The 25,894-nt window shown below is 32.6% G+C and overlaps 1 protein-coding gene across 6 annotated transcripts; it reads left to right on the top strand.

The window, feature by feature from the left end:
• Positions 1–836: 836 nt before the first annotated feature.
• Nt5b (5' nucleotidase B) lies at positions 837–25,891 on the top strand. 6 transcript variants are annotated; one of them, XM_090109301.1, is made up of 14 exons: positions 5,937–6,093; positions 7,011–7,204; positions 11,135–11,208; positions 11,327–11,444; positions 12,246–12,341; positions 12,532–12,678; positions 12,909–13,185; positions 15,585–15,759; positions 17,380–17,602; positions 20,725–20,872; positions 23,366–23,520; positions 23,852–23,951; positions 24,343–24,469; positions 24,849–25,891. In XM_090109301.1, exons 2-13 carry the CDS (start codon positions 7,104–7,106, stop codon positions 24,448–24,450), a joined length of 1,722 nt encoding a protein of 573 aa, XP_089965427.1. In that variant the 5' UTR covers positions 5,937–6,093; positions 7,011–7,103; the 3' UTR covers positions 24,451–24,469; positions 24,849–25,891. The 6 variants fall into 6 exon arrangements, with proteins under 6 accessions (XP_089965423.1, XP_089965422.1, XP_089965427.1 ...); XM_090109299.1 differs by having other exon boundaries at positions 7,002–7,204; XM_090109300.1 differs by having other exon boundaries at positions 6,996–7,204.
• The last annotated feature ends 3 nt before the right edge of the window (positions 25,892–25,894 follow it).

The raw sequence follows: 25,894 nt of genomic DNA, 5'->3' as shown, positions 1-25,894 counted from the left end.
TGTTGAGTTTTAATTTGTGTGGTATGTTTTCCTTTCTTATCGCGAAAATGCAATAAACTGTTTAACTAAAGAAGAGTGATAAGAAAGTTCACTCATGTCGTAGTCTTGAGCGTAGTGTATTAATATTAGTATTCTTAGAATTCGAAAATAATACGCATCTACTTTTAGAAACGGTAAGATCTAAAATTAGTTATAAACCATAATTTTGGATTTAATATTGTGTGTAAACGCTTTGTATGAGATATTTAATATATTTGCTTTACATTTTATGACACTTTAAAAAAGAAAAATTATGTGCGTAGTTATTTATAGCACTAAGTAAGCATTATACTTCTGTGAAACTATTTATATTTTGTAGTGGCGTAATACCACACATATTCAAGTCCGCTAATCATTCGGCGCATGTTAAATTTCCAGTTTATTTGATAAACATTAAACATTCACAACATACACTGCTTTCATTCACAGAAAAAGTATATTGGTATTACTCAATTTAACTATTAGGTAGATGAAATATTAAACATTTGGATATTTCATTATATAATATATTTAAATATCTAAATGTTAAATATTTCATTTGGTACCTAGTTATTTCACATGTAAAAAATTTGATATTGTTGGTGAAAATTTAATTTTCTTGTAGTACATAATTATGTATTGCAATGACAGTGTAGAGTCCACTTTAATTCCTACCACATAATCCTCAAAATATTATATGTAATTTGCATTGCCTTATCCTGAACATTTTGAGAAAAAAGAATGAAGTTATAGGATTATTACCTACACAATAATGTTGTCATTTTTAAATAAATTTTATATTGCAGGTTCCTCTCATAGTGACCATTGAAATTTGTGTATGAGGAAACCACTATACTTACTAATAAACTTGCTTCAATACCAAAGATATCCAAAGATCTCAAAGACTTCAAAAATGGCTGGAATTGATGTGTGCAAGCAGAAAGAATGTCTTCAACATCAGGATAGTCTCCTCTTGTCTAAGAAGTATTACAGAAGAGCTGAACACAGGTATATTTTTTTACTTTATATGAATGCTATTTTAGTTACAGGTATTTTTGACTACACAATTCAATTAGAACAACGTATTTTAGTAAATTTGGATAATGAAGAAATAGTTATATTCATTACTTGCTGCACTTCGCGGTTTCACCTGCGTGGCTCCGCTCCTGTTGGTCTCAACATAATTGTATATAGCCTTCCTCAATGATGGATATCAAACACCGATAGAATTTTTCAAATCGGACCAGTAGTTCCTGAGATTAGCCCGTTCAAACAAACAAACTCTTCAGATTTACAATATTAGTATAGATTTATGTATTGTTTATTATCCTTGGGGAATGAGAAATTGAAAGAAGATAATGTTTAGAATTGTATAGTTATAAAAATAAGACTCAAAACTGCTAGCTAAAACATTATAATTATCATTTATTGAAATGGTACTTATCACATACCTCATAAAATTTATTTTATCTGTTTACTATACTAATCTTTATGTTGCTAAGTAAAAAAATGTAATTAAATTTAATATTTTGATTGCTTTTACGTGTGTTGCATGAACAAAAAAATTTCACTATAGAAAAAAGATATTTTCGTAATAAGTACATTTTAAATATTAAAGACAGGACACCCTCCATCAATTATACCTTCATTATCTATAACATAATGATTTTAGAGGCCACTTCTAGAATAATGTTGTTTATTTGCATGTTAGTGAACTTAGCAGATCATTTTTAGCAGATCAAAAAAAAAAATGTGAGTTCTTATCGCGTGCAGTTGAGTTCTACAGTTCCTGATACTTTTTAGAAATAGTTCTGGCGTTTTTACCTTAACAAACGACATTTGAAAAAACCCGACCTGGACCCGGCTTAACGTGATGCTAAGACGTAATGCTACGACGTGATGCTACGACGTGATGCTACGACGTGATGCTACGGCGTGATGCTACGCTGTGATGCTACGGCGTGATGCTACGGCGTAATGCTACGGCATGTGTTACGGCGTGATGCTACGGCGTGATGCTACGGCGTGATGCTACGGCGTGATGCTACGGCGTGATGCTACGGTGTGATGCTACGGCATGATGCTACGGCATGATGCTACGGCATGATGCTACGGCATGAAGCTACGGCATGATACTACAGCGTGATGCTACGGCGTGATGCTACGGCATGATGCTACGGCATGATGCTACGGCGTGATGAAATATGACATAAATAAATTTTCTAGTGTTTCATTTTACGCGAGTATTTCTAAAAAGTATCAGGAACTGTAGAACTCAACTGCACGCGATAAGAACTCACATTTTTTTTTTGATCTGCTAAAAATGATCTGCTAAGTTCACTAACATTTTATTTGCACCATCAATCAAAAGAAATTGAAAAGAAAATGTTACATCTCAACTTGCCTACCTATTTGTCTTTTGTATAGAATACATTTTGCTCTACAAAAATTCTAGTAAACAGTTCAAGCACTTCATTTACAAATATTTTGTGTAAAAATAATTGTCAAATAAAAATGACTCTACATTTCTTTGTTATACATATTATAACATTCAAAATGCACAAGTAAACAAAACAAGATAAATTATAATAAATTTTGATAATACTTTCACTTACATACAGCATGAAAAGTATTTACAAATATTATTAGCACTTAGATACTGATGATACAATATGTGAATTTACATCATTTTGTTTTATCTTGACCCAACAAAAGTGTTATCACAATGTGGGGTCAATTAGTGACGATCTTATTTGCGTCTACATTTACATTTAATGTCAGTATTTGTCCGACATCCTTGCACGCCAATTGTAACACGTTGTTCTGTAACAAATAAATAAAAATAAAATGCCAGACGCATTTGAAGTTGCGTATCCACTTTCGCCATCAGTTAGTCCACAACAGATACGCGCACGCGCGAATTCGTCTTCGAAACCGAGACCGGTTGTGACTTTTCTGGCAGGAAACGAAACTTTAGAGATACCCGATAAGTCTATTGCTGGAGTTGACAAACCTCTATCCAAAAGCGAGCTAGAGTTAGACAGTTACGCAGAGACTATTAATATGGTGCATAATACGTGGCTTGATAAGAGACGCTTGGAGCACAGGTGCGTATCTAATGTAAACATTATTTGTGACGCAACTTCTACCTTCAGTAGCAGCAACATGTTCGCAAATAGTTTATTCATTGAATTATTATCTTATTGATGTTATAAATTCATTTGCCGGTCTTGGAAAGATCTCATCGTCAGCGATATTAAGCTGTATCTATTCAGAAACTTGCGTATTTTATTAAATTTACCCATAACTTCGATAGGAAGAATTAAGAAATTTGTGATTGTTTTTATTCACGAACCAGATAAACAATTTTTTAAGTAGGTACTGGTTATTATTATTTTTTACTACAAATTCCGTTTTTTAATTAAATTTAAATTAAAACCGTTGAAGTTTGATATGTAATTACTCGTCCTGTTCATATTAGATCAATGTATAATAATAACACTCACAAATAATAAGAGCCGAATTAACTTTGATTAACTGAACTTTTTAAACACCTTCCGCGCGCTCTATATAACGATACGTACCTAAGTAATTTTTTTTGGGGACGGGGAGGACCTAAGTACATATGTATATGAAATCTCGGAACTGTAAAATTACTTGACTTTAGATGAAAATGTTAATTTAAACGTTTCGAAGAACAATAATTAAAGATGCGAGCATTTATCTACAAGAATAATTGATATTATTCTATAACTTTTCATCAATATTGTTTGTTAAAACTATTAAAATTTGACTACATTACAATTTCTAAAATCTTATCGACTTCGTCTCTCGTCAATAGAATTACATATTTAGATATGTAACTGGAGTATGTCAGATTTTGTTTACCATTCTCCCGAATCCAAAGTAAATCTGAAAATGTATTTACATAAAGATGCACAGTATTTTTCACAGAATCATGCCTCGATTGGCTAGGGTGTCCATAAAACTCTTATCAGACTGTTTATTCCCATCAGTTGGGTTTAATATTATGGCATAATTATAGTAAATGTATATTGTCATAGACTATAATAATTATAATAATTATATAGTCATAGCTATAATAATTATGCAAATAGATATATCAATGAAATCAGTAAACATACCATTTATTCCTAGTTACATTTAACATTACAGACTCTTCTGTTTTTTGTTAGGTCAGCCTTGAGATTTGCGGTGATTGTTATTCGGTTTTAATAATTTTTGTATTCAAATTATTTTAAATGTTTATGGATGGATTTTTAAGTTGGAGAATATAAATATAATTTATTTTGATATATTTTGATATATTCAATCATTATTTCTATGACCCGTTTTTTTTATCTGGAGCATCCTGCCATTTACATAATATGTATAAGCACAGGAGTTTTACCTCCGCTTGCATTAGAAATAAAATATGTATTATTTCTCCGCCTAATCGTACAAACTAACAAATTTCTTAAAAGTTTCATCACTAAGTTGACAATGATTACATGTTCACTTTTAGAGCCCCCGCAGACCACAGACTTTTTATCGGCCGATAGTTTAGTCGGGTTGGCCTGCTAGTACGCACACCGAGCCAACTAAACAGTTCAGTCGGTTATGAGTGCGCAAACTATCCAACAGTCTGCCGACTATTTGCTAGTTTCTAACCAACTGTTGAAAAGAGTGGTCACACCGCACAATGAAAATTAATAAAACATTGTATAGAATTGTTATTATTGCTCTCATACACCGGAGGAGGAAAATTAAAAAGAGAGCCCGAGAGTATTGGGTGCATCCTATCTTTAGTGATAGATTAAAATGGAAAATTTTACACTATGCATTCCAAATTACTCCATTACCCGAAAAAATTTTCGCCTTTTATCGAATGAGCATAACTAGCTTCAACCAACTTGTCAAATACAGAGTACCTACTCTTTTAAGTCTTTCTTATAAAGTGGAGGGCGTTTTTCGACTTCCTCGATCAAAGTTACGATCGAAAATTCCGAAATAAGCGACTGAGAATTGAGCGACGCCATTTTACAAAACATGCGCGGCCGACCATTCGCTGTCAAAGCTCGGAGCGAACTGAACTATTGGCCTAGTCGGCCGACTAAAAAATCGTCGTGTTTGCGCGTGTGGTAGGGAGCCAATACTGATTATACAGTCGGCCGATAGTTTGCCGACAGTATAGTTTGAATTGAATCGGGAAGCCCATCAAACTTGTTTATCGGCCGATACCTAATCGTCATAGTGTGCGCATTTGCTTATATCTGCGTACTGATTAAGAGCCCGACCAAACTATCTGCCGATAAAAAGTCTGTGGTCTGCGGGGGCTCTAAGTATGTATTATGACAAATAGTGTTATCTTATGACGTGGAAGATTTTTATCAATATTTCCATTCACACACCCGGAATTGATTAGACGATTTATTATTCTTTGTATATTTTTCCTATTGTAAAATTTACAATGGGTCAATTGTTGTTCTGATAGATTGTATATTTTTCCACTTTATTATCATTATGAGGTATTTCACGGATTTTTTAATTTATTATAAATGCATTTTAGTGTATTATAATTTTTGCTTTGAACGATAGCATTGTATTTATTTCTCGATTTAGGTTATGAAATTGTTGTCCGTATTTAATAAATTATTTTTGTAAGTTACGCCATGTCCTGTAATCATTTTGGAGTCTGGTCTAGCGGCTTTCTAAGCATGTCATGTCTCATACCATCAATCATACCATGGAATGTTTTTGTTTGTTTAAAAGCCTATTCGTATTCATTGACACAGTTTAGTGTCAACTTTCGAGCATTGACTTAGATGTAAGGCTGTGAATCAGCTGTTAGCGCGGTCGCGGGGGAAGTAGTGGATGGACTAACGTCGACGCCGACGTGAATGGCGTCAGTACACGCGAATGCTTTGCCGCTTGATAACGTCGCATTGTCTTTAATTGCTAGTTACGCGGTTTTTCGTACTCATTATCGGATGTTCAGTAGATGTTTTTTTGTTCAAAGTACAATTAAACACCACCTGATCAAATCAGTGCGACCGCGACGAATCGTAGACAAAGGTTTTGCGAATTACACTTTATACATATTTATTATTTATACGTCTGTTTATAATACAAATGTATGTGATGTGTGAAATTTGTTTCGAATATCGTTTTTTTGTGTTTGAGTACTGAATATCTTTGATGGTAACAGATCTTTTTCATTATTGAAACGTGATTATAATATAATTCGTGCATTTACTTTATAATCACTATCACTTAGTTAAATATTAATACCTCCATGGTCAACAGAAATTATTGTGCAAGCAATGTACAAGCTGTACCAGTTTGTTACACCGTCAATTATTTAAGATAGAAAGGCGAAAAGCCACCCACACAATTTCAACAATATAATATTTTAATGTATTCATAAATTCATTCTATAATGAGCAAATTTTGTACGTACATTGGTATGGTAATTGGTACTTTGGAACCGTTGACCTTACTCTGAAATTCAATAGCAATAACATAATTACCGTGATGTAGCGTCTGGTAAAACTATATCGATTGTCGTCTCCTGGCAGCGCTCCCCCAGGCGTTCTGTATCCTCTCCCTAATGAAATTTCAATCGTTTCACAACAGAACATTATACTTACTCAAATGTATATGACACCATTCTTTTGAATTAACCCTCACTCTGACCGTTTATTGACCCAGAATTTTGTCATCTTAATAAGTTAATTCGGCTATAAACATGCCGTCTTGTTTACGTAAACATTCAACTTTTGAGAAAATGTCAGAAGATGTACTCTATAAATGCATTATAAACGAAAATCCCGTGCACGCAATCTTGGCATGATTCGGAGTACCCATTAAGGTCTTTTAACCTTGTTACTGTCAAGGATATCTACTCAAATGCTTCCTGTATTTGGTTAATAGTGAGCGCAACACCATCTCTACATTTGGTATTACAAACAAGTCAGTATTAGTGTTGCTAGGTAAAAAATTAAGTTGTGTTTACTAACATTGGAATACAAGTTGAAAGCGAAAGCGGGAGTGTGTTAAAAATATATTCGTTGAATTGTAATGCCATGAGGTATCAAGAGCTAATGGCGAATGGAACGTCTGAATATTCTGCGGCCAATGGTTCCTCTTACGGAAAGGGAGACCGGTATACGGCAGCTCCGAATGAGTAAGTTTTATTGAGATTTATTTAACCGTAGTGGTTTAAACTTTAAAGGTTAAGGTAGGTAGGTACGCACGCAACATGCTTGTATCCAAATTTTGAGGATAGGCACATAAAAGAAAAATAAGGTAACATACAAAAATACAAAAAAAGACACAGACGAAGAATTTTACTCTACATAGCAATCACGAAGATTAAAGAAAGGGATTCTTCTCATTACAAAGTGGTCCAAGCGGATGCTTACATTCATCTCAAATGATGATTTCTTGGTATCATGATTGAAGTACTTAACAGCAAATGCCACCATGTACAGATAACATAACACTAACAATCTATATTTACAATACTTTCGATGACTGCGTCCGGTTATGTTTATAAATATTTTGCAATGTCGTATAAAAATATATGCTATAGTAGAGCCATTTTAATAGGCAACATTTGACAGTTCAACAAAATTCAACAACGTAACCTAGTAACGACAACATAGAATAACATGATATTTCGTTTTGTTAGAACTGCACATTTGCTTAACTTTTTTCAATTACGACTACATATTATTTATAATAATAATGACCGATACAAGTAATTTTAAGATTTCATTTTACTGATAAACCATTCTAAATATAATAAACAATTTCTGAATTGAAGAACTGACGTCGCTACAATTTTGTGTCTATAAACCTTTTTTCTTTTTAAATACTAGAGACGTTACTCTAAAAATCGAAATCTGACATCTAGAATCGAATGCATTGATTACTTGTGAATTAAAATCATCATAAATTAATAAATTCGATTGACAAATGTTTCAAATCCGTATCGATTAATTCACTTTAATCGATGTTTTTAAGCAGGTTACCTCTCTTCGAAGATAAAATTGATAGACGTCAAATGTTGCCTATTAAATTGGCTCGACTATAGTAATTTTTATATGAAACTGTAGCAAAATTTAGACGAGGCTTATAAATAGGAAGTAGCAGTGAATACTGGAATAATTCACTGAAATTTTGACACTGCCGTAATGATCAGGGATGTAACGGAGGTAGTTTTATCGGAACCGAAATCGGAATCGGAGTTTTCAAATTTGGTTTATCGGAATCGGAATCGAAATCGGAATCGAAATCGGAGGCAGGGTCAGTTTGTTTAAGGACAAATAAAACATGATTTATAGTCAAATCTTTTCATTTTTGCACGCCTCATAAGCGAAGCGTTGAGGTGGGTACTACTGTCACTTCGCGCAAAACATCTGATTTTTCAAACTTAAAATGTCTTTATGTATCATACATTGCACTTGTAAGATAATACATACACACACATATTAAGAAAAAACACTATTTTTAACGTTCATGATATTTTTGATGTCATTTTTGTTATTTAAACTAGTTAAAAAACAGTTTAAAAAAGTTCTGTCTTGGACGTCCGTGTGTCTGTATGTGCGGATCCTTTTTCTTGTTAACACGATAGCGACCGAAATACTTTACTAATCGAGTCTTTTTTTTTCTCTTACGCTTGAGTATGCTCAGGAATAGAACCCTTTCATTTTTCAGGGTCTGATTCGATGTGGTTTAATTGTTATTAAATAAACAAAAATAATAATTAATAAATATTTATTTAAAAAAAATTATGAGGCGTGCACTTTTGGATTTTCCAAATTATTATTTTTTATTATAAAATAAAAAACAACTGTGAAAAAAATTGGCATAATTCCAAATGAACAAAAGATAAAATTAATGAATTTAAAGTTTAATTAAAATTAAAACCCAAAGTAGCGTGTTACATTTGGTGACATTACAATAAATGAACAATAGCTAAAGCAAATTAAATCAAAATGGACTCCAAAAGTAATGTATTGTACTTTATGAACAAAAGCTTTGATGCTTTGTAACAACTAACAAGTGAAAAAATAATTGATGATAGAGTGCACGTAGTGGGGGTCGGGGGATTCCCCGCGCGACATGTATGAACCCGTTCGGCACAGGCCGTCGCGCGCCGCCCTCTTTGTTTCGTTCGACCTCCGATTAACATCCGATACAAAAGTATCGGAACCGAAGTCGGAACCGAAAGTGTAATAATAATCGGAAGTTCCGACTTAACGGAACCGGAATCGAAGCTCCGTTACATCTCTGGTAATGATTATTTCGAGATCGCTGGAGAACACGCTCTGGAAGAATTATATTGCAGGGATGTCATTGGCATTCATACACAAGCGACTTGGCAGATTTCGGGGTATAATGGCACATATTTGCGTTTTGCTGTCGGTAGTGTCACAATCTGCCATTATTATAAATCGAACCACAGCACTTAACGGCGCCAATATTTAAATCAGTATTCACACCTGGCTTGCACAACAACATGCTTGACATTGGAAGTGTTTATTGACTTCTAAAATGAGATCGTAGACCTTTATATGAAACTTGATGATGATGTTCAATATCCAAAATAGATGAGATTTTTTTAAATCAATTAAACATCTATAGATATAAAACTCAAAGGTGACTGATATAGTGATCTATCAACGCACAGTCCAAACCACTGGACGTATCGGGCTGAAATTTGGCATGCAGGTAGATGTTAGAACGTAGGCATCCGCTAAGAAAGGATTTCCCGAAATTCTTGCGGGAACGGGGATGCACGTACAAAGTCGTGGGCGAAAGCTAGTAAATCAATATGATTAATCTTTATGACAATTTTTTTTATTGTGGACTGTGGTATTTTGAGAATGCTGTAGTTTAGAAAAACAATACGGACATTTCGTCGCATTTACTTATTTCCTGATTGTTACAACTTGTTGTTCGTAATTTTTTGATCAGTTTTGAGTTTTCACGCATTGCTCAATGAATATCTTTGATGGTTACGTGCCTTCGCTCGTTAACTCCCCGAACTGTGTAGTTCCAGTGTAGTCAATTTTGCGATAAGAGTGTTCCGACTCTGACATGGCTGTAATCGCGTGATATTTTTAATTGGCTGGCTGATTGTTAGTTGTTACGGACTTTAATTCCGTCTAAATCTAGCACAAAACCAAAGTTCTTAGACGGCTCTACTCTAATCTATAAGTAAAGCTTATTGATTTTGGTTTCACTAGCACGTATGTTATGATTTTGTTTCACTGCAAATTTTATTGATACCATATTATGCATTTAAACTGGGTTGGGTCATTATGAATGTACCGCTTTTGCCGGCGTAGTACATATTTGAGTATATTGAATGATCGATTCAATTTTTTTTTATAGAATCTATAGAACAAAGACCCTCTTTGTGTTGTCTTGTATGTTATATTGCAATATTTATTTTGCACACTTGTGTGAATGATACCATATCTGACGTTCGTTTAAAAATAGCGAATAATAAAAATCGAATCTGCCTTATAATTGCTGTAAAATGGTTTGCCAAAGTATTTGATTCATTTTAAGTTTATTTATTTTTTTCCTCGAATATTTGGATATTGTACAAGGTCATGACGTATTAATTATCGTCCACCTTTTTGTTTAGCACTAATTATAATATTATGTAGGAGCTATTTTTTTCCTAGAGAAAGCCAACCAAAAAGTGGTTTATTTAACAAATAGGTTAGACAACCATTGGGCTGAAGCCGATTTAACATTAGTAATTATGTGAAAACGTAATTGTTGTTTATGTCAATTTTAAAATAATAATTTACTCTACCGATATTATCCTCAATTCACAGAAATTTAATTATCTAGTTTTAATAGTTAATACGTAGGTAAACTTACTAAGAGAAATGTAACCAGTTTTAAAAATTATGATTTTCCCAACAAAATTAACTCTAAGCACGAACGAACTAAAATAGACGAATTATTATCATCGAGTGTGAAACACACGACACTTTGTCATTGTGTCCTACTTTTCCGTCCTATATGAATATGGTAATCATCAGTCTCACCTCGCTTAGAATACTAACGTCGTATCAATTTGTTACAGGATCTTTGTGAACAGATCGCTGCATTTAGAAAATGTTAAATTTTACGGCTTCGACATGGATTACACTCTGGCAGGTGAGTAAGCGTACTGCATTTCTTTTTATCAACAAATAAGTACGCGTTGAGTCATTAGTACCGTGAAATGGTGTGCATTGTGTGTTCAAATTTAATTCAAGGTTGAAATTTGTTGCAGAGTATAAATCGCCACAGTATGAAACGTTAGGATTCAACTTGACCAAAGAAAGATTAGTGAACAAAGGGTATCCACGAGAAATTCTAGAATTCGAATACGATCCGTCGTTTCCAGTGAGGTAATTTTATAAACTAAGGATGAAAGGAAGAGGAATTGATAAATATTTTAACGCCGATATTCCAGCCTAATTTTATTATGTAGGAGAAGTTGAAACAGTATAAATACTTATCGATGACTGATGGGCTAGAAATAGGTCATGATGTCATCTATGTTCGTACTACAAGCATTTATGTGTCGGGTGCAGTATTTCATACATAATTTTTACATTTGTCTATGCTAAACCAGGGCTATTAAAAAGAAGTTTTAAAGGGTGTATGAAAGGAAATACGTGCATAATGGCTTTAATTTAGATACATTATCATAAAAATAAAAGATAACATTGTCGCGTATTTAGAAATGATTGTCACCCTGGCGGTCGTTAAATTATATTTGTATTGTCATTACAATTCGTGTGAAACATTATTATCACAGTTTATGTCAATTACATTTTATTAAATATACATTGATAATTAATATACCAATTCTGATTAACAAGCATATGCGTTTAACGTTTTGAAGTAACGACGCGACGGTAAAAGATAATGCATACTCATCTGTCCGATAAAATATCATTTGAAACACATACTTTATCAGATATTATTATGAAATATATAATAAAAATTATGTACATACTTAATTTAAAAAATTAAATAGACAATGTGCGTAGATATCAATGTATGAGCTTAAAATTAAGCTATTTAAAATAAGACAAAGTGCGTACCAGTCAAATAACCCAAGTCATAGTGTAAATAATACTACTTACAAATATTTTTGTATTCTTCAAAAATTATGAAAATAAGACAAAATAAATCTTTTTCAGAGGTCTGTGGTTCGACACACTATACGGTAACTTGTTGAAAGTAGACGCATACGGGAACATTCTTGTGTGCGTGCATGGTTTTGAATTTCTTAAACAGTAAGTTATTTTCTTATATTTTTTTATTAATCTTTCTTTGTATTGTTGTTTTTAATATATATTTTAGTGGGACTACAAAATTGTTACTGTAGTTTGCAATTTTTCGATTAACATTGTCAAAACATTAAATTTATAACTAACTAATATTAAATATATACATTCTTCTTTATAATAATATTTTTTGTTCCAGTTCTCAAGTATACGAATTATATCCTAACAAATTCTTAACATTGGATGAATCAAGAGTATATGTACTGAACACATTGTTCAATCTGCCCGAGACTTATTTGATAGCGTGTTTGATAGATTTCTTCACAAACTCTCCACAATACACAAGGTGAGCAAAACAAATAATTTATTAATATCATATTAATTGCGAAAATATATTTTTGTTTCATAATTTTACCCTGTTAATTTCTAAACTTCCTTGAAACTTTCATGAAAAAAGATTTTTCTTCTCTTATTAAACTTTTTGTTCGTATACTTAATTTTATTTTTATAAAAGTTTTTTTTTTTCTATTTGGAATTTACATAATATTGTGATATTATTTATTTCAATGCCTTTAGAGAAAAAACCGGCGTAAGATGCGGCGACTTGGCCATGTCGTTCAAGTCTATATTCCAAGACGTTAGGAACGCAGTGGACTATGTGCATATTCACGGAGACCTCAAGAAGAAAACTATTGAAAACTTAGACTTATACTTGAAGAAAGATGAAAGGCTACCAACTTTCTTGTACAGGATAAGAGAAAGTGGAGCCAAGTTGTTCATACTCACGAACAGTGATTACAATTTCACAGACAAGATCATGAACTATCTGTTTGATTTCCCGCATGGCGCTAAGGTGAGTCGCTTTGACACTCAAAAGTGTTAATATTACTACCTAACTAATTTTAAAATCAACGTGTCGAAATCTAGTTTTATAATTACGAAAATTATTAGCTTGTTACTTTATCTGTGCTTTGAGTTTTGACACATAGGTGGCCGCCATGATATGCGTTCGGAATGATAAGTTTCTTATGTAATGTTTATGTCATGGTCTACACGGATTTCTATGAAAATTAGCATACCTGTAGAAAACTCACACGTACATTATATAGGTACAACATTTCAATATCAGTCGTAATTTATGTCGGATTTACGTATTACTTAGATTTAAATATTTAAAAATCGAAAGTAACTCGAAAGTTGAGTAACCTTTAAACATACAGCAATATCTAATCTCTCTACTCATATATTAACTTTAAATAAAATAGGACAAAGTACACGTTGATTTTAATGCGTAATATAGAGTTAAATGAATTGTTTTTGTGTTATGTAATATAATTACGATGCAATAGAATACGCAGAGAGGAGCGATCTGCGGTTTTGCAAACATCGTGGTCAAGGAAAAATGTCAATAATATTTATGTACCGGAGACACGTTCGTCAAAGAATAATACTTACTTGATTTATAATGTAAATATTATAATATTTCCCCTTTTAATGGCATCATGCTTCACAGACTACACACTTCAATGTGTATTTTTAAGTATTGTAGTAAGTAAGTATTGTAGTAGTATTGTAGCATATAAGTATTGTATAAATTGCTTTGAATTATGTACGTGTGAGGCTATGTGCCATTAAATAAACGTTTTTTCTTTCTTTCTTTCTTTCTTAATGTTTGGAGTGTGATCTTGTGGCCTTGACATTCCGATGTTTTTGTTTTCTGCATGACCATGTTGCTGGTTTTTCGGGGATCGTATATTATGTTTAATACTTTAATAGGTATCATATATTTTTGTGTTTTTTTTTTATTTAGACATTCCAAAATAGTTTACAGATTTAATAAATTATTGCTAAACAGCTAACTGATAACTTATTTCTACTCGTATTTGATCAGACGAAAATCTGCGCATTACAATTAAATTATTTAAAATCTATAAAAAAAACGTAATAAAACTCTTTGTAAACATTATAGTAGGGGAGCCCAGGATGCTAAATGTGGATTTACTCGAGCGTCACGGGAACCTATTAGAATTGGTAGATTAGACCATAGCGAGAAAAAAAGGTCTTATAATGTTTTCACTTTTAGCGGTGGGGAAGGGTTTTTTGATTTTTTTTAATTTAAAAAAGAAAAAAATTGGCTTGGAAATACTCAAGCGCGTTAGATATTGATATTTTGCATGCTCCAGGACGTCACTGAAAAAAAGTATACGTTAATCTGACGATTTAAGTGGCGATTTAATCGCTATGAAGAAAGGGTAAAAAATTAAAGTAATATTATTCGAGCGCGTCAGATTAATATATGGGGGGGTTAATTACAATATAAGAAGTCCCCATTTCGCTAATCTGACGATTCGAGCTCAACCTTAGGGAATTATGGATTATTCAAATTTTCCAGCGGGGCCCCTGAGCGCACCACCAACCATAACTGCTCATATTGACAAGAGGTACTAATGAATAGCTAAGGTACCGTCCCTTATAGTAATCTGACGCGCTCGAGTAAATCCCAAAATCCCCTCTTGGGCCTCCCCTACTATTATTTTTGCACTCCATTTATCTATTTTAGTAACTGTAAACAGATTGTTAATGTCAAAGTTGTTTTTCATTATTTAAAATAGGTAACGTTATTTGATCAAAATAATAAGCGTTTTTCTTTATTACTTTTGGAATATTCGCTTGATGATCGAATCGTAGGCGGCGTTATGTTATATGAACGTAAAAATTTATTGATAGTCACATAAAACGCTTCCAATTTATTAATATGTGAAGTATTTTATGGTTTATTCAATATCGATATGAATTTTTTTAACGAAACAACACAGAAGATACTTTATATTTCCAAGTATTTTGAAATATCAATCTTCATCATTGTCAGAAACTTAAGACACTTCTGCGTTATTAATTCTACGATCTAGTAGAGATATAAAGAACCATTCTAAATATAAACGCGTGGGTGCGTAACATACTTAGCCTTTATTCATGTTTTATTTTTGTAGATCGTAACACAAAGTATCTGTATGATATTATGGAATTGATTTAGCGGAAATTTGGTATACAGTTGCTTCTTGATGTAATAATTCAGTGTATATAGAGCTATACTGTTATACACATACAACCGAAAGGACATAAGTAATTATATATTTTGTGAAGTTAGGTTAGGTTAGATAACCTAGCGGTCTACGCTATTACTACGATATAACGTTTTTTTCCTATCCTTAATTTTTTTCTAAATAATACATAATTAAAATTTTCCCTAAGCCCGGCGAGCCACACAGAAACTGGAAGACATACTTCGACTGGATCGTAGTGGATGCCAAGAAGCCACTGTTCTTCGGCGAAGGTACAACTCTAAGACAAGTGGATACACGTACGGGAGCTTTGAAGATGGGTCACCATGTGGGACCGTTGCACGAAGGACTCGTTTATTCTGGAGGTAAAGTTATTTGACCGTTTTCAACACGACTATATTAGCTTTATGTATGTTTGTAACCGACTTGTTAAGGCTCGATTTTTACCCACTTTAAACGATTTAATTCAAACTTTGTACACTTATCCAGGATCGGTGATAATACAATAGTTAATCTTATATAATATTGTTTTTGTAAGGACGTATTTTATTGGAATGATATGCAGGATATATTCAGATTCAGTTTTCTTTATGTCATTATTTGGGTTAATATGTGGTAGGTATAAAAAATGATAGTAGTAGTAGATTTTTGTATTTTTTTTCTCAAGTTTATTCTTCTTAATACGCAAATATCGTCGTTTCCATGTGTTCACAATTGTTTATGTGTAAAATTGTATGTCATTAACACACAACCAGGGCAAGTTATTGGCCTTAAGCCAAATACAAGCGATTTTTGAGCCTTTGTTCACATATTTATGTGTTTTATTTTTATACAAGCTTCCTTAAATAGCGTTAAAGTCGCCGTATAAAGATCTAAATTGAATTAAAATAAACGTGCTCAATTACCGATTGACAAGATTGTAGATACGTGTTTGTCTTTTAAGGTTGTGGCTCAGTAGGCGTAGCTTTTTAATAAGGTCAATAACGTATTGTATAATTGATTTGATATCTATCTGTATAACATATACTGATTTATATAATCGTATAACTAGACTTATCTATAGATAGTTATTAAAGATTCACTATCACATTATAATCATAGTAGATTGGGTGACGTACAAAAATTGATAATCCTTATCTATTTGATTGTAATTGTTAAGATTATACACACCGCTGTCTCTATGGAATATGCTGTAATTATGCAATCATTTATATTAAAGTTCCTAAATACATTATGAAATAATGTATTTAGGAACTTTAATATAAATGATAATAATATTAATTTAACTTTATACAATTTATTTACGAAATAGTAAGTAACGATGTTATCAAACTTAAAAGCAGAGTGCTATTTATATTTCACAAAAACATTTAATTTATTTATAACGTCAAGTTGATGTTGTTTTTATTAGAGGCGCTTTATCAGAAAACTTATCTATAAGTAAATTAATGTTTAAGTACAAACATATGTCTTGTCGATGATTAAACCATGTTTGACGAATGTATGATTAACTCATGTTTTTTATAGGTACGCGCAAATTCCAATCTAATTTATAATTATATAATCAAGGTAGAGTACGAATAGACTGATTTTTGGCCTTGTTAAAAATTATCGTGTTGTTTTATAGCGCTCCTTATTTTTTTTTAATTAATAAGGTACTCGATCATCCTTTGTTAAATAAAATGTAGAACGTAATTTGTTAAATCAATTCAAACTCGCGCTTAGGAATACAAATGAGCAGTCATATTTTAACAGTTGTATTTAAATATAGCTATATTCTAAATCAAATCTTACATAATCTATTTTCTACTGTTGATAGTACATTTTTCAAAAACAAAGGATTGGCCTTTTTTTGAAGAACAAAACCAAATTGTGTATAGTTCTATACAGAAAAGTACCATATGAAAATTTGTATATACAATGTTCGTACTAGGCTAGGTCAACTAATGCACCAATCACAAAAACAATATTTTGTTCCAAATTAGGTTCATGTGACGTATTCACCGAGCTTATAAGCGCAAAGGGCAAAGACGTGCTATACATCGGCGACCACATTTTCGGCGATATTCTCAAGTCAAAGAAGATCGGTGGTTGGCGCACATTCCTCATTGTGCCAGAACTGGTACAGGAGCTACATGTGTGGACAGATAAGTGCCAGCTGTTTGCGCAGTTGCAGAACTTGGATATACAGCTCGGAGATATGTACAAGTGAGTGGGTGTTCTTTTGTTCTGTAGCTAGTATGTTGGGCCATTTTTGGTCGGCTGGGTAAAGAATACAATTAGATAATAATAATTAGATAATAGTATATAACTTGGTCTATCTGCCAAGTTTAATCAAAATCGGCTGCAATCTCAAAGGAATCGTGCAAAACATTTTATTTTATTATTGAGTGAAACTTATTTTATAAACTAAGGTCAAACATCAAGTAACCTTAGTAGGTTAGTACATAAACAAAAATATGAGACAAAACTGCAGTCTCTTTGCTAGAAGCAATATCAGGCCACCTAATTAGAAAGGACATGTTCTAATAAGTCTATTACTAACCAAGGCAACAACATAATTAGAGTAATTTCTAAACAAAAATAAGCTAGGTAATGTAATAGGCCCTATTGCTAAGAGGCAAAATATAAGGCAATTTAATTAGAAGCGACACGTTAGACTGGTAGATAATTAATTATTTAAATTATTTTATATAAAAATTGACTTGTTTTGTTAGAGAGGATTGATTGAATAAAAGTTCTAAATGCTGATAATAAATAAAATGATTGAGTTTTTAAACATTTTATTTAGATTATACACAATTTGAATTTTATCTAAAAGAAAATTGTATGGCGGATCAGTGTAGTAATCGATAACACCCGCATGTATTTAAAGTAAAACTTACAGTTATGTGTAGTACCTGTTTGATCTAATTTGCGGAACTTTCTTCTTTTCTCTTGTGCCTTTTATTTAGTTAAATATAAGTTATTTACAGTGGTTACGTTTTAAATGCTAATATACAGGGTGTCCCACTGTTGGTATACTAAGCTCAAAGGAGGTTATAGTTTTGCATACGCTGAGTTCGTAAAAAATACTTATAAAATTCCAGACGCATTTTTTTTCAAATAGATGAATTCTTAAAACTCTATGCGTACACCCACAGAACAGTAAAGTAGATAGAAGTGTGATATGGGCGTGGCCCACGTGTCACTTGTAAGGTAAGATCACCTAACTTGCTCTCAGTTGTGCGCAGAAAAATATTCGAGTCGGTTGTCAGCTGTCAAACCTTTTTTCCATATTTATTCATTAATTAGGACGTGTTGTTCGGTATTAGAGTGCAAAAATGATAGCAGACGAAATAATATCAGCAATGAAGGCATTTCATACCATCGGTAAGTATTATTTTTATTTATTTTACATATAATATTTTATGTTATAAATTCGCTTGTAATTTGTCAAAATTGTATACAAATATCTAGTCAAAATGAACCTTAATCCGTAAGAAATTAGTACTATTATAGATTGAACAGCAAACAAGACTTTCTGGAATATTATTGCAATAAACAAACGAATGTCGCTTTAGTGATGCTTGTGGCGCATATCGACAGTATCGATACTTTAGAAAAGACAAACATTATAAATATTAAATTTTATTTTATTTTTCCTTAGCTTTCATTTGTCCAATTTATTTATAGATTTCCCAAAGAGGCTAATTTAAAAGAGAAATGGATAAATGCAACGTGACGAGTTAACTGGATGCCGAACAGCACTACGCGATCTAACAAAGGCCACCGATACAGCAAACCTATGGCAGTTCCAAGATTTAAAATAATGCATATTTTCTGTTTGTATTTTGTAAATATAGATTAATACTATTCTATTCCGTTTTTTATTTAATAATAATAATATAAAAAGACGTACTTAGTAGTAATAAACAAACTCCAAAATGTGACACATAATACTATACTCATATAATAGAAAGAAAAAAAATACACAAAAAATATTATAATAATTATCGATATTATTATAATTATCGATAACAAGGCTGACATCCCTCAGGGCATAGCATCAGATAAATATCAAGTTAATGTCATTAATGTTGAGTGACACAAATTTCAACCTTATCTCTATGTGTTGAGGTTCAAAGTCATATCTATCGAAAACTAACGCCATCTGTTGTGGAGTAGCTGGATGTTTTCGAATTTGGAATTTCTGTGCAATGAGAAACAAAACAGCTAATATACCTAGGGATGTTATACTAAAATAAACCGTAACATGGTGCGTTAGGGTACATATTGAAATGCTGAATTTATAACCTAAGTCAGTTTTTACTCAAATTAAGCTGTCCAATCAAAGGCATAGTTTACTTGTAGTGTACTGTATAACTATCGGTTTAAATGTGTGGGTTTGGCGACACTGGTTTTCATAGTAATTATGACATTATAGCACTTCTATTTGTTTTTAATGTTCTATGCGTACACCCATAACAAGCAACCCACCCAACTTTGCCACCAGCACGTGAGCTATCGTTTAAGATTATGTTTTCATAAACAAAATGCTCTTATTAGTCAGTTCTTTAAAGAAACGAATCTTCAATGGCGGCGCTTATCATTCCCTCTCGCTCACACACGGCCGTACGGTATGCAAAAAAAAAATGGAAAAATAAAATCACTAAAATGTATTTGATTTTCCCTATAATAGTTTTTATCATAAATTTACAATGACAATTATGCATTTGCGAAAGTAAATAATGTTTTCTTGGAATTTGACAAAATATGTTCTTTGGGAAAAGTTGTTCAGTTTTATGGGCTTATTACAAGTATTATGGGGATTTTATTACATTCTGTATACGTAAATATGATAATTCATATAAATACACAAATACAATAACAAAAAAGTTTGTCAACAAACAATTTGAAATAATTAATAAAATAATTATCAATTTACGTTATTTTTATTTTCTTTTTTGCTGATCCTACCATCTGTCAAAGTCAGCTTTGGCCGCCATTGAAGATTCGTTTCTTTATTGAACTAGCTAATAGCGAAGCGGTATATGTCGGCTGCGCGAAGCTAGAGAAGAAAACATGGATTGAAAATTTTTGACGTAATTTTGTTGTTTAAGTATTTTTTACGTGATCAGTGTATGCAAAACTACAAGTCCCTTCGCGCTGAGTACCTATACAAATAATATACCAAATAATATTCACTCGCGAAGCTACAAACTTTTCAAAGAAGCATTTCCCTACTTGCATTATGACACGTTTGTTTTTAACATTGAGAATTATCTCTATAGGCATGTAATTCGTAATTAATCGACCTAATCTATAATACATAATCATATTATTTTCAGAGACTTGGACTCTAGTACAAAAGAGAAGCCGGACATATCGAAACTGCGCGCCGCGATCCGTGACGTCACACACAAGATGGACCTCGCGTACGGAATGCTCGGATCGCTGTTTAGATCTGGATCTAGGCAGACTTTCTTCTCTTCACAGGTATAAAGTTTGATTGTATTTTTGATATAAAAAAAAAGACGGGTTGCACTCTGGGAGTGCCTACTACTCTGGGATTATTAACGTTGAGCATGTTTGATATTTTGGAATGGTATCCGTCTTACGCTTTTTCGATCAGTTCACGTGTCCTGACGCGAGTTTAAGATTTTATACCCATTACAGAAAAAGTGCTCAACGCAACTAAAGAAGTTTTCACTTCAATAAGTAGATTTAATTAGGTACCTGGTGGTTTTGTAGAGCTAGGCTAAAAGTATAAGTGATGTGCCAGTGCGATATGGAAACAATCGCACTGGCACTTTACTGTTTTTCAGAGCCGGTTTTCATAAAAGAGTAACAAAATTATATGTTTGTATTTAGAAAGCTGTTACTTTTACTACGACTTACTGTTATTTTTTATTTTCTTCTTTAACTCCTTTATAAAAATAACCACTCTTAACTCTCCAGATACATATAAGATAGAAATCAGAATTGATGTAATTTATAAAAAAAACTACGTAGTTATGTAGTACAAATTTGGTCCATTTAGGTGTAACATTGATTTGACTCCTACGAGTCCTACGTCACACTCTAGTGACGTAGTTGAGTCTAGATGACTATATTTAAATTGCATTGACGTTATTAAATATCTTAACAGGACATAGGAATGCGATCAGAATGAATCAACCATTACATACTGCTTACATGCTTACATATTAAGTGGTTGTCTTTTAAGATATGGTTCATGTAATTGTGTATTGATTATCCGTTTCATTGATCATTGTAATAAGCCTTCCGTTTGTCCTTTGTGATACAAGATTTATGCTTTTCGTATGTTAAACCAATTGAATTTTAATTCGATTGCAATTGATACAATTTATATCAATCAGATAAGTTTAGTCGTCGTGTTATACGGGCTTGTGCATTTCTATAGGTACAAAAAATAAAAGGATGATATTGCTACATAAGACTAATTATGTCTTTTTCAACCTATTGGCAAAATGGCAATATATTAAACAAATAGGATGTCTTTCAATTTTTTCACTATAAAAAATAATACGATGAACACTTCGGTTTTTAAATAATTTGCAATATAATATTAACGTTGAGATACGTATACAGTAAATACGTGATTCATCAGTCGTCTTAGCGTTATCCATTAATTAATATCCAATGATATCCTCTTAATAAGAGGAATATAATTTGCAGTAGCGGTACGTTCATACAAGCCGAAAAGCCCGGCTTGCCTTAGAAATTCGCTACGAGACAGGAAAATACCCATATAAATAATTCATAATTTGCTCCGAAATTCAATGAAAACTCACAATATAATACGCCTATGACGCCTAGTATAAAACAATGTCGAATTCGAGTAAACTTTTTAATTTCATCCTCCTTCCTATCGGAATAAGGTCGTACCTTTTATTTTGACATTACAATCTAAATTTGATGGATTATAAACAGTGCGGTATCGTTCTTGAGCGACATGTAGTTGTCTCGCTTGCACTCGTGGGCTTTTACCGGGCTTTGCGCTCATCTCTTCTAACGTATGAAATTTGGCCGAAGTAGCTACATACCTAGCTATAGAATTCTATAGCAATTTGTATGGCGAAAAAAGCCCGGCTTTTACAGTGTGAAGATAGTTACGATTGCGCGAACGAACGTCGTGAATATTATTGTTATTTTAGTTTGTTTGAGCGGGTGATTATACCGGTGTAATTTAGGTTAGGTTTTTCGAATTTTGTGATAAAATGAGTGTCGCGACAGCAGATTGTGTTGTAAATTGTGATGGTTTGCTTTGTGCTCAGCGGGGGAAAGGTAAAATCATTAAACTTTACTGAAAAACAACAATTAATTTCTTCATCAAACCCAAATCCCGATTTGTGCATTACCCAAACTAGTAATTTTAATTGTAATGTTTACGAATTAATCGCTTTCATGAATGAGAATTGCTTAGAAGAAGCCTTTCCCCAGCTATTGAAACTTGCACATTTGGTAGTTACGATTTCTGCTAGTAGGTAGTTCTTCCACGGACCGTGCTTTCTCATCGTTAAATCGAATTCATAGGTACGTATTTAAGAGTCCACAAGGCTAAGAACGCCTTTCTGAATTAAAATCTAAATAAAATCTTTCCTTCAGAAAGATCGGCGTTTTGAATTAGAATATAAATGATCTGTACAATTTTATTAACATACAGTTTAATATAATTTATCGATTTTAATAATAAACTAAACTGTTTGCGGGCGCGCGTGAAAATTTAAATTTGATTTGATGTTCACGTTTTTTTGTAAGTTTTATAACGAACATAATTACACAGTATACCTACCTACCTAATTCAAGAAAAGGCAAACACTTCGAAAAATTTGGGCTTGCCCAGTCCTTACACCCTAGGCACGCCACTGTTCCTCTAAGGGGGAGGTGGAGGCAGTAGCCTTGTATCGTACTTATGACAAAAAAAACTATAAACATTATTGTAAAGTTGTATATTCCACCACACAGGTGGTAAGGTACGCGGACCTGTACGCGGCGTCGTTCCTCAACCTGATGTACTACCCGTTCTGCTACATGTTCCGCGCGCCCGCCATGCTCATGCCGCACGAGTCCACCGTCGCGCACGAGCAGCGCTTCACCGTCGACACGCCCACCATCGACAGGTACACACAAAGATACATACAGATACACTGATACATGCACACATACAGATAAAGCAGTACGCACTATCGCAAACAGAAATACACACGCTACACAGCACTATCACATATATAGATATATACAAATTAATGCAATATAGACATAGAAGTACATACTCATCTATGCCACGCACACTGATATGCAGAATACGCACTATTGCACGCACACAGATGTACACGCACTCGCGCATCGGTCCGAACACATTAGTAAAATGTCGTATTCATTATTATTTTCATTGAATTTATATTTAAAAAATTGAAAAGCTTTGACTAATCTGAGCAATATGTTAAATAGAACCCGGCAAACAAGTGCACAGAGAGCGTTCAGCACAACGTACATCGCAGAAGTGTCTTCTGAAGACGTATCCACTTCCCAGGATGTCAACGATACTAAGGTATTTAATTAGAATAGATTTTTTTACGTTGAATTCTTCATTTTTTGTAATATTCATTCTATCCATTCATGTCCTATACCTAGATTCAGACACATAAATATAACGTGTATCTATACATACATAATATCATACTAGCTAACAAGTATATTGGTACTTTTTTATTAAAAAGTATTGAGACCCTCCTCCTTTTTTGAAGTCGGTTAAAAAGAATATCTTAACATTTAAATCTGAAAAAAGAGATATTTCTTTACCCATAGAATTTAACATTATTTCTGCGTGACAAATCATTGTTTTTTTAATACCTGGTCTAGTGGTTTCTGTTTCACGTAATATAGGACTGCATTCCCTAATAAATCTTATATTTATACGTATATACGAAATATTATTTCAGAACTCAGCGTCAGTCCCGCACGTGCGACCGGAGACCCCGCGGCGACTCACACACACGCACGACGAGGACTGCTCCGATGACGAGGATGTGGCCAAGGGAAACAAGTAGACGCTATAATTATGTGATGGTAAGTGATCTGGTGTAAATGATGATTTAAAAAAGTCCGCTAATGTTCTATTTAGCAAGTATTTTTTGCTTAAAACTTCAATAATTAAAGCAGATTTATGCTACACCGTGTCGCGAAACGGCCGTGCCCCGTCCGTTTTCGTACCTAGTGTTTTTACATTTATGTGTAGGCGTATGTAACTTGGCTACAGTCGTTTTGTACGCACGCAGTTTGTCACGAATCTTTAATAAAAAAAGCATTTAAATTGAAAAGTTCCACAATATTGCCAATATTATTTAAAACTAATTGTTTCTTCCTACATAGCTTCTCTTTCTCGTAGAGGTTCTTTTGCCTCATATTTGTTAAAATACAAATAGATATAATATTTTTTTACTTACAGGCTACAAACTGCATGGAGATTTAAATGGACAACGCTGGAAGACCTGTTCTTTTTATTGATGACATTTGTTTTGAACCTTCGTTATACTATCTCTTGTAATTGTTATCTTAGATATAAAATGTTTTCTTACATTACATCTTTTATTCTTTTGACATATTGATTTTATTTGACGCCGTGGTTTAGATATTTCAGAGAATGTGGCGTATGACCATATTAGTTCTCAGTTAATAAATTAAATTTATTGGAGGTTCACCATATTGAATAGTCAATTGGTTTTGTACCAATGTTTATTGATTCATATTATATAATTGAATATGTTATTATATTACATAATGTTATTGTTAATATTGAATAGTACAATAATTTTGTGAGTTCGTTTATACATATGTAGTTATAATCTTATATTAGTTATTAACTCGTGGCATTTTATACAATATGCTTTTATCTATGTTATATCATGCTTAGTGATTTATTTTTTGTTATTCCTTAATGTGCATTCTTGTCGAGTGCGAGAAATGATTGAATTGTAATTTTCGTTGCCAATTTTAATATATTTTATATTGTGTTGCAGATTATCTATGTTATGTAAATAAATAAATATATTTTATTGTTTTATGTGAGCTTATAAATAAGTATTTTTATTCGTTAGTGTAAGTTGGAACATGTCAATTTCGATATAATAATAATCTTCTCATAATCTTATTACAGTAATATATTTTGACAATGTTAAGCATTAAAAATATTTTCCATTTTTGAAACGCACATAGTAATTATATCCTTTATTAGAATTGTGTTATATGGTAATATGTTTATAATTGCGGTAGATAGATATTTTGTACACGTAATGTGTAAAATTTGACTGAGCTGCACATGTATTTGTATGTTTTGTGTATGTAGAGGTGTATACAAGTATTCTCAGTTACGCCTGTATTGGTTACAACAGATATGTGATTAAAACTAGTGATTTTGGAAATGTAAATTTTCGTTATACGTTAACGTAGGTAAAGATACAATATTGAATAAATACAATGAACAATATTATTGCG

Source organism: Colias eurytheme, chromosome 14 (assembly GCF_061535395.1).
Source record: "Colias eurytheme isolate Ceu_HAF_F1 chromosome 14, ilColEury1 Martin Lab GWU primary, whole genome shotgun sequence".
NCBI classification, from domain to species: Eukaryota; Metazoa; Arthropoda; class Insecta; order Lepidoptera; family Pieridae; genus Colias; species Colias eurytheme.
The sequence above is the reverse complement of the archived record's forward strand: the minus strand, read 5'-3'. Positions and strand labels throughout refer to the sequence as shown.

Excerpts from the sequence above, each read along its gene's own strand:
- Nt5b (XM_090109296.1), top strand. The coding sequence starts at position 2,866 with ATGCCAGACGCATTTGAAGTTGCGTATCCACTTTCGCCATCAGTTAGT. Across the intron at positions 3,126-11,134 it reads AAGAGACGCTTGGAGCACAG|GATCTTTGTGAACAGATCGC; the intron begins GTGCGTATCTAA and ends AATTTGTTACAG. Across the intron at positions 12,679-12,908 it reads AACTCTCCACAATACACAAG|AGAAAAAACCGGCGTAAGAT; the intron begins GTGAGCAAAACA and ends CAATGCCTTTAG.